Source organism: Falco naumanni, chromosome Z (assembly GCF_017639655.2).
Source record: "Falco naumanni isolate bFalNau1 chromosome Z, bFalNau1.pat, whole genome shotgun sequence".
NCBI classification, from domain to species: Eukaryota; Metazoa; Chordata; class Aves; order Falconiformes; family Falconidae; genus Falco; species Falco naumanni.
In genome coordinates, this window is record NC_054080.1 from 62,828,100 (window position 1) to 62,837,878 (window position 9,779).

At 41.0% G+C, this 9,779-nt stretch overlaps 2 protein-coding genes across 6 annotated transcripts in view; both read right to left on the reverse strand.

Annotated features, from left to right (window-relative positions):
• The window catches only part of TRAPPC13 (trafficking protein particle complex subunit 13), a 30,240-nt gene extending 20,779 nt beyond the window's left edge, over positions 1 to 9,461 (reverse strand). For all 4 annotated transcript variants that reach the window (XM_040579323.1, XM_040579322.1, XM_040579321.1 and 1 more), the window contains exons 1-4: positions 9,358 to 9,461; positions 2,798 to 2,866; positions 768 to 867; positions 161 to 245 (exon numbers count right to left, since the gene is read on the reverse strand). In XM_040579323.1, coding sequence (XP_040435257.1) covers positions 161 to 245; positions 768 to 867; positions 2,798 to 2,866; positions 9,358 to 9,403 — 300 coding nt within the window. In that variant the 5' untranslated portion in view covers positions 9,404 to 9,461. The remainder of the gene's footprint in view (positions 1 to 160; positions 246 to 767; positions 868 to 2,797; positions 2,867 to 9,357) is intronic.
• Positions 3,541 to 9,466, reverse strand: SHLD3 (shieldin complex subunit 3). 2 transcript variants are annotated; one of them, XM_040579327.1, is made up of 2 exons: positions 9,358 to 9,466; positions 3,541 to 7,101 (listed from the first exon to the last, which is right to left on the reverse strand). In XM_040579327.1, the coding sequence occupies exon 2, from the start codon at positions 7,098 to 7,100 to the stop codon at positions 6,327 to 6,329; it is 774 nt and encodes a 257-aa protein (XP_040435261.1). In that variant the 5' UTR covers position 7,101; positions 9,358 to 9,466; the 3' UTR covers positions 3,541 to 6,326. The 2 variants fall into 2 exon arrangements, with proteins under 2 accessions (XP_040435261.1, XP_040435260.1); XM_040579326.1 differs by having other exon boundaries at positions 3,541 to 7,203; positions 9,358 to 9,451.
• Positions 9,467 to 9,779: the final 313 nt, after the last annotated feature.

Consider the following 9,779-nt stretch of genomic DNA (forward strand, 5'->3'; position numbering starts at 1 on the left):
CATATTTCGTGAAGTCTATATATTAGCATTAAACATACAAGATATTGTCAGAAAACATACTCAGCATTTTTAATAGATCTTTTAATAGATTAAAAGATTTAAATTGAGTAACAATTTTTAAATATTAACATTTTAATAAGTTGATTTATTTTCCACATACCTTCACCAGTATGTCCTTGACAACTTGATTACTATCATTATGTACACTAATGTAACTAGAAAATGTCTCTCCCAGAAATATATTTCTGTTACAAAAATAAAATAAAACAAAATATGTTTAGTAACAGTTATTTAAAAAAAACACAGAACATTTCACTGAAACACCTTTAAGTTCTAATTAAAAAATATATATACACACACACGTTTGCCAGATCAAAGCCTAAAAGTACGCTGGCATTTTCACACCCATACTTCTAAATGTAATCCTTCTAAGAAACTTCTAAGAAACTAAAATTACTGTAATAAACTCTGTTAGTCTAAGATGTGGTTTACAGTAGTGTATTACATTAGAAATTCACCTACAGCTGCAAATTTCTTTCAGCCTCCAATCCTTGTTACATTCAGAGTCAGGCTACAGACAAGGAACATCAGGTAGCACACATTTATATATTATGTCACATCATAAATCAACACACAGATTATTTTAAAAATAATTGAACATCTCATTGCATAACAATGATGTTAAAAACCAAAGAAAAGTAATGAACACATCACTATTAAATGCATCCTAAACCTTGCATGTTACAGTGAGAGTAATTCATTCTTACCCAAAATTTTGAGGCAAAGTCAGCATTTCTCCCAGCATCAAAGTTTCTGCTCCCTTTACAGTAGAAGGATCATCTTTCATGAGCTGATAAAATATATTACCTGTAGAAATATCAAATTGCTAATATCTAAATTTAGATATTTATTTAGATAGATCTAAAATATCTAATATCTAATATTTGCTATGTCCAAAGCTTTGTCTATGTTTAAGTTATGACACTTCATCACTTATTCAGATGGAATTTATTTTAGACATGTGTTTTACAACCAACTTGTTTAGGAATGAAATATGTATCCATAGGCTTGCCTATAAATATTAGTTATTTCCAGGCACGTACGTCCAATAAGTCATTCAGTATGCATAGCAAAAGGCACAATCCCAAAGGCATTATTCAAACTAAAACTTTAAGATAAATTCTTCCTAAGTACAGTACATAACAGAACTAATTAGCTCCACTTACTATCTTCCCCTGCTTGCTTTGTATTTCCACACAATGCTCTCTTCTTAAATCTTTCAGAGAATCACAGACTGGCTGGGGTTGGAAGGGACCCCTGGAGATCATCTAGTGCAACCCCCCGCTAAAGCAGGCTCACCTACAGCAGGTTATACAGTCGCATCCAGGCAGGTTTTGAATCTCCAGAGAAGGAGACTCCACAGCCTCTCTGGGCAGCCTGTTCCAGGGCACGGTCACCCTCAAGGTAAGGACGTTCAGCCTCATATTCAGGTGGAACTTCCTGTGTTGCAGTTTGTGCCCGTTGCCCCTTGTCCTGTCACTGGGCACCACTGAAAAAAGCCTGGCCCCAGCCTCCTCACACTCACCCTTAAGATATTTGTAGACACTGATAAGATCCCCTCCCAGTCTTCTCTTCTCCAGGCGAAGCAGGCCCAGCTCCCTCAGCCTTTCCTCAGAAGGGAGATGCTCCAGCCACCTCACCATCTCTGTAGCCCTCACTGGACCCTCTCCAGTAGTTCCCTGTCCCTCTTGGACTGGGAAGCCCACCACTGGACACAGCACTCCAGGTGCTGCCTCACCAGGGCAGAGCAGAGGGGAGGATCACCTCCCTCGACCTGCTGGCCACGCTCCTCCTGATCCCCCCAGGATCCCACTGGCCGCCTTGGCCACCAGGGCACACTGCTGGCTCATGGGCACCTTGCTGTGCTCCAGCACTCCCAGGTTCTTCTCCGCAGAGCTGCCTTCCAGCAGGTCAGCCCCAGCCTGTGCTGGTGCGTGGGGTTGTCCCTCCCCAGCTGCAGGACCCTACACTTGCCTCTGCTGAACTTCATCAGGTTCCTCCCCACCCAACCCTCCAGCCTGTCCAGGTCTCGCTGAATGGCAGCGCAGCCTGCTGGGGTATCAGCCCCTGCTCCCAGCTCTGTATCATCAGCAAACCTGCCCAGGGGACACTCAGGCCCTTCATCCCGGTCACTGATGAGTATGTTGACCAGGACTGGACCTAGTACCGACCCTTGGGGAACACCACGAGCCACAGACCTCCAGCCAGACTCTGTGCCACTGATCACAACCCTCTGAGCCCTGTCATTCAGCCTCTTACTATACTGGACTTTTAGATTGCAACTATTACTGGGGGAAGAGCAAGGGATTTCCAGTTTACGACTGTACGCCAAGCATAACACAATTCAGAAGTAGCAATTCTTCCAAAACAATTTTCCATGGAGCATGCATGTATTGGTTCCAATTACCAGGGCATTTTCTCCAGATAAAGAAGACAGTAACACCAAACTTTCTAGTTACACATTTCTCTCACAGCTGCCTTCCACCTTGTGCATTAATTGCTCAGACTTTGAGGTCATGTGTTTGCAGTATCACCACCCAGCTTTCAAAGCTGTAGGTCAAGAATTGTAGCATGCCCCTTGGTATTTTCCTATAGCCATTCCCACACAAAATAAATGGCTGTTTCAGATTACCGTCTATGGGAGGTTGTAAGACTCCTCTGACATCTAAGTCTCAAATGCTCACATTGCTTAAACTGGTAATACATACATAATAATCAGTGAGTAGAAAAGATATACCTGGCAAATCTCTTTCTTCACAAGTCACTGGAATATTAGTAAATAAAGTAGGTTTGGTTAGCCTCATCACTGCAAAAAAAAAAAAATCAGAAAATAAACCACAGGTCAATGATACAAGTACTTTTTATTTAAAAAAAATAATTGTTTTGTCTTCATGTCCTTCCAACAAGAAATCCCACAACCACCAAGTTTTAGCCTGAAAAAGGGTAACACCGTTTTGGTACACTTGGCCTTTTTTAATATGAAAAAAATTCCCTGCTACCCCGAGACCCAAGAGCACTGGTGATACCATTGCTCCTTCTTGCTTCATTCCTCCAGTGCACTAACATCTACTGCTTTCCATCTTACATGCTAAAGGTCTTGTATCTGGTACAGCATTCAGTACTTTGTGGACTTCAGAAGTGTACCAGGTTCATTTTCTGTGGACTTTCAGGCTAAGCACTTACTCTGTGATCCTGGTTACTCTAGAATTGGACATGATGACTAGTACAGACTCTTTCAAACACCAGGCTATAAGGAATTGCATTTACACTCTGATCTCCCAACATACACACAGGACAGTTATGAGTCTAAAAGCCTGCATTTATACAACTGCTTTTTCTTTTGAGTCACAAACTTTCAACTCAAACCAGTAAAATCATCACAAAAACTCCAGGAACACACTAAAAAGTTTTATTGGTACTGACAAAATCAAACTCTCTGATATCTTGCTATTAAAAAAACACTCTACTTCAGGAAAGTGGTATTTTCAAAAGCTCTTTTAATTCAAAATACTCAGAATTACATGATTTTTATTACAGATTCCAGATGTTGCCTCTTCAAAGAGTTCTTCCATATTCATATAAACCAAAGAACCTAATCTTGCATACAGCTTATAAAAGCACTCACATGAAAAGAAGTTGGGCATTTGTAACCTTAGGTGTTGACCTGAATATGTAACAACTGAGTGTTTCCCCAAAACTTAATAAATATAAACCCATGTAATTCCTGAAAATTAAAACTAAAGAATAAAATGAAAGGATTTATCTTGACTGCAACAAGTTAATCAACATCCTGCACCAACACATGTATTGTGCTTTTATCTTCATTATATTTTTGTGCATATGTCCAGTCAGCATTCATTATTTCTAGTGGTGTAAAACCTACTACTATTTTGATCTACATTTGGGTGCAGTGGGCTATACTGGTTCACAAGAACTTACATTACCATACAATCAGATCTGGGCAAGTTAGCATTGACAAAAATCTCAGTTTTCATGTAAAAAAGGTATTACGTTCTCTTCGTTATGCTGAAAAGTTGAAAAACATGACCTCTGAAGGCTTAGAACCATGAGGCAAATAAAAAGCCCCAAAACACACAAAACAGTAAATGGAGAACCAGATTCAACACTGAAAACGAAAAAGATAAATACTGAACTATACATGTATACAAATTAAGCATCTCTCAAGCAGTTAAAAATGAAGTCTGGATTTCAGCTTGTACACTGGTGCTACCAAGACTAATAATTCTGTAGAGAAACCAAGTGTAGTGTTCACTTTTTATTACGTGACAGTTACCCAGCTGAGATGATACAAGCCAACACAAAGCAGCAGCAAGCTGACAGCTACCACTGAACCATGACACCGATCTCTGGTTCTGTTTAGTAAAATGTTTGTTTAGCTCTTGGTGGTATGTTAAACAAATATAGTCAAACTGTGTTATTGGTAGTTACCTAACTTTATTCATATTTACAATAAGCCCCTATAAACTAGTACTTGCTGACTGTTTCTAAAGGTACAGTTACAAACCAAGTTTAGTCACATTTAAGACAATAAAAAAACCCCAGCTAAATAAGTTTTGACTTCATTCTGCGATGTAAGTAAACTAACATGTTTAGATTACATAGTTACAAGGACTACTAAATCAATATTAGAAAATACTGTATTTCTGCAGGACAACTCATCTCTTTTTCTAAGATCCTAGACACAAAACACAACATTAAATAAAACAAATCGTGCTGTGTTCAACTCTATTGTATCTTTAAAAATGCTGTTGCACAAACAAATTCTGTTACTGTTAGTGTTAAGCTCCGAAAAATAATTTCGGTGAAATAACTTACTTCAAAATACTATTGACCCTCAGTTACTCTAGACAGTATTTTTACATTCATTTTGCTATGTGGTAATATTAAATGTCACAAACACCCCAAACATCAACATAAGACCCCCTTAACATTTAGTCAAAGTTTAGAAATATACGTCAATGATCCAGACTGAGCAATATCCTTAATTTTAAGACTGCAAAAAGCTATGTAATGCTTACAGTAATTATTTCAGCACAAGAGTGTCAACAAAAGAAAAATGTAAGTAAAAGTCCAAGAGGATTTTATTTAGTTTTTACACTGACGGATCTCTGTTATGCTTACGTGCAATTTTATTTGATCAGCATTAATGACGATCTAGCAATCTACAAATAACATTAATTTATTTTCGCTCTTTTCCAGATGCCAGACCTTGACCTCCAGCTACAGCAATATTATCTGGAGTTAGCACGGGTACCCAAGAGAAATATACACCCTTGTAGCATACATACCAATCTCAGCTTAACTGCTCTACTGACCCTCCAAACATTGAATTGAGCAGGGACAGAAGGACAGCACGAGCTTGAAACACTTCATTCTTTCAGGTGATGAAGTCATGCTGAACTCAGCCTTTTATCACCATAAAACACACTGAAATCCTCAGACTTTTACCTTGCATAATGACAACAACAGAAGTTTACAGATAGAAGTCAGATTCTTTCATTTCCTGACTGGTAGCTGGAAGTCACCATTTGTTCCCCAGTATAACTAAGAGACAAAAGACCAGAAACGTTGGGGGGGGGGGGGGGTGGGGTGGTGGAGTATCTTATTACTAAAGTCATAAAACAGCAAATGCTAAGTTGTTCATTATTTTTCAGCACACTATTTCCACTGAAACTTCCATTAGTCTTTCTGGAAAAATACGGACAATGTTTCTAAGACAGTGTATACATGTTGCAGAACATAAGTTTGTATTTCACGCGAGGACTATGCCTTCATTAAAAACCACCCACACGTGACTGTCAGTATATAATCAGATCTTGAAGGTCTCTGTGTCTAAAATAATTAGAGATCCTTATAGCGATCATAACAACTCACTTTAAAAATTTTTCCTTCTCCTGATTTCAAAGAAGCACAACAAGGATATACTTTCCTTGATAAAGTATAAATTTTATTATCTGACACAGCTTGCTCTAATAGTAAATTTTATTTTTCTCCTTTAGAACACTGAGGTAGAGAGAAGCTACAAAACAGTACTAAGTCAAACAGAAACTTACTAATCTTAACAGAACCATCCATAAGTCCCCTTACAAAACAAAGTTAAATAAATGTATTATTACAGTTATAAAACTGTAGCAAAGGAATATTATTTTGCTGCTTGCTAATTCATCAGTTGTTCTAGACTTTGTATATTCTAAGCCGGTTCAACACTTGAGACAGCAATTTTATTATGAAACTCTACCTTACAATTATAAACTAAATATAACTCCAAATTTATTTACAAGCAAGTTCATTTTATCAGTAAGGCTCAGCTTATTCCTAAGAATATTTCTAACATATTCACAGTATAATATATCACAGAAAATCCAGATCTGTCCCACAGATCTTTGGATAGTAGCATTGCAAGATGGCAATTCATTCTGCTTGATGAGTCTATTCAATTTTATCCAGATTTCCTCCAAATTCTGATTATTACAATTAGACTGTTCAATTATCCACTTTGCTCTATAAAATGCATGCAGTTTTAGCCTTTCCAAATTAGTCTGCAGTTCTTGAGATAAAGGAAGAATCTCTTCCTTAAGCTTAGGACTAGGGAGAGAGACACTCCAAGATCTTTTCAATTTTTGTTTTCCAATAGCTGGTAGTTCTCCTTGATTCTCCAAGTTAATTGATGTGCGAACAGTTTGCTCTTTGACTAAAGCCTGCCCGTGTTTCATGCTAGACTGAAACTCAAGGAGGTATTTTGTGCAGTCATAACCAGAAGATCCTGTAACATATTCTGAAGGTGTAGAAAGTTGTTTCAATTCTTCTGCTTCCTCACAAGACACAACAGGTGGTCGCTTTTTCGGTTTGAGGGGAAGTCTGTTTAAATCATTTGGAAACCAGGGTGTAAATCTTGGTAACTGACGAATGGGAAACTCCTTCACTGCTGCTTCTGCCAGTTTCTGCAGTTTTACTAGATCTCTCTGATGTGGTCGATAATGCAAGACCATGTCCATGTTTGTACAGTAGGAATCAGTCATTCTTAAGAAAAGGAACAGTCTCTTGATTAGGATTCTCAACTCTAGACTGAAATTTAAAAGAATTTTCTTGCCCCATGCTGCAAAGATCAGTGGAAAACAGGACCTAAAGTAGAAGTATTATAAAATATGATACTACCATATTAAAAAAAAAAAAAAACACACACCAAAACCAAACAAAACCCACACTGCTAGGATATTTCACAGAAAAGCAACACCTAGTAAAAATAAGCAAGACCATTCTACTTTATCCAGGCTGAATATTAGTGACTGTATTCCATCATTACTTGTGTAACTTCAGTATACTGAACATTATCCATATGCACAGTTTACGCAACACTGTCCCTCCCAAAAGTATGCTTTTACTGTCAGCACCTCATACTTGCCATCCATGTGTCATTATTCTTGCTATATTGTTGTGATGCAAACTAGAAGAGATACTAGTACTGCTGCCCATTTTCTCAATAAAATAAAAAAATAAATACATGTCTGGTGAAGTGTTTTCCTCCCACACCTCATTTCAAGCCAGGGCACAGAAAACACATGTGTTACAGAAATCCCATCAGAAATAGTAGTGACTGATACAACAGGTTTTAGTCACAGGTTAAAAGGGAAGTGCTACAGGCAAGTTAAAGTTGTCTGCTTCCATTTCATACCATAACTACACATTTAGTTTCATTCTCATAGCTTTCAAGTAATGCATGCAGCCATCCTATTAGTCCTTAAGTTAAGGACCCAATAATTTCTTAATTTATTCAATTTTTAGAATAACTAAAAAACACATTAACTCCTTAAAAACTTTAAACTTTCACATGCCATTGCTTTCTCTCACACAAAGATTAGATTAAATGCAGGGGGTGGGGAGCACTATAAACATTACTATGAAATATAACATAACATGCACTCTCTTGCTCTTCTGGTGTCCTGTCCCATCCCACCTCCCTCTCAACAAGACTGCAGTCATTTCAGGTTCCCTGCCAGAGATAAGCAATATACAATGATATTAAAATTAATAAAAATCTAGGATTGTTTAATCATTACACTGTCAATATTTTGTTTAAAATAGTCACAATGCAAAAAAACCCTGATACCTTTCTCACTTCTTTTGCAAAATCTGCAGCCTGGACACTGCACCAAATTCAATACAAGTTTCTTACAAAAGCAAAATGATCTACCATAAAACTCTTTGCTTTGAATTAACTTCTATCAAAATGCATTTGCATTGTCAGCTGATGATGCTTCCTGTTCTCAGGTTTTTGACTTTGTGTGTGTGTGTACATATATGAAAAAGGGCTTGCTGCTCTTTGAATTACAGTTAACAGATTTTACTGTGATGTGCAGACACCATTAAAAAGGCCTTCCAGGAGTGTTGCAAAACTAGTAAATAGGCAGAAGACGGGCTCTGAAATTATGTGCACACCTACACTACTCCATCCCCCTGAGCAGCCTCGCCCACTTGGAATGCTTGCAGAATTGAGATTTTAACCAATTGTAACTGCTACCTAATTAGCAGCATTTAATTTATAAGCAAGAACAATTAGGAAAAAAAAAAAGCAGTAAATATTATGTCTGTTGACTGGCATAATATGAAAGCAGGTTCAGACTTTTCAGTGTTCCAGTTGCTGACTTACTGGTACGCAATTGCCAGCAGAAATGATCAAATTCTTCACAGGGCTCTCTGGATTTCTGTGTTAGCTTTGCAAGGTGCGCCAGACACGCACGTCTGTATTCTCACTGATCACAGTCCCTGAATCCAGGACGTAATCCCAACAGCTGTGCATTAAGCGTGAGGTTAAAGGAGCAAAAAACATTAAAAGGTGGAAAAAACAAACAAAGGCGACAGCAGGGAACCGGAAAGGCGATTTTAGATTTCCTCCTAACTGCTGAAGAACTTGTGCAAAATGCGAACACACGGCAGATCGGCGGCACCACCGAGCATGGCGCACACGCGCCTGCGGGGCCCCTGCCACTCAGAACAGCCCATCCCCCACCCCCAGCCTCCCCTCACCCGCGGCCAGCCCCGGCCCCACCGCGCCGCTCCCCACTCCACCGCCTTCTAAGCCGGCGGGCAGGCGCGGCCCTAGCGACGGAACCGAGGCGGCGTTCCACGGCCGCGGCGCCCGGCCCGGTCGCAGCGCTGCGCCTCGCCTCACGGGGCCGGCCCCAGGGCAGGCGGGCCGCCGGGCCCGGCGGACGGGCGAAGCGCTGCTGCCACGGCACGGGAGGGCGGGTAGGCACCGGCGGGTCACGCTATCAATACCTTTCAGGGCCAATAAGTGCTCCTGCTTGGGCTGGTTAACGTCCATGGCGGCAGCGCTCACCGCTGCGGAAGGGCAGCCGCACCGAACCGCCGCCGACAGCGGAGGACGCTGGGTCAGAAGAGGCGGGGCGAGCGGGCGCGATAAATAGGCCGCCCCCGGGAGCGGCCGCCCCTGGACGCGGCGCGGCACGGCACGGCACGCGAGACTGCAGCCCCCAGGGCGCGCCGCCTCCCGCCTGGGCGGGCGGACGAGCGCTCGGCGACCTGCCGAGGGGCCGTCGCCTGCGCCTTGGAGCGCTGGGATCCGCGGTCCCCCAGAGCCGCACGGGCAGCCCTGCGGCGCGGCACGATGGGAACCGTAGTTCTGCGGCGCGAGTGGCGAGAGGCGGGCGCCGGCCGGAGGGGGCGCGCATGCTCCCACG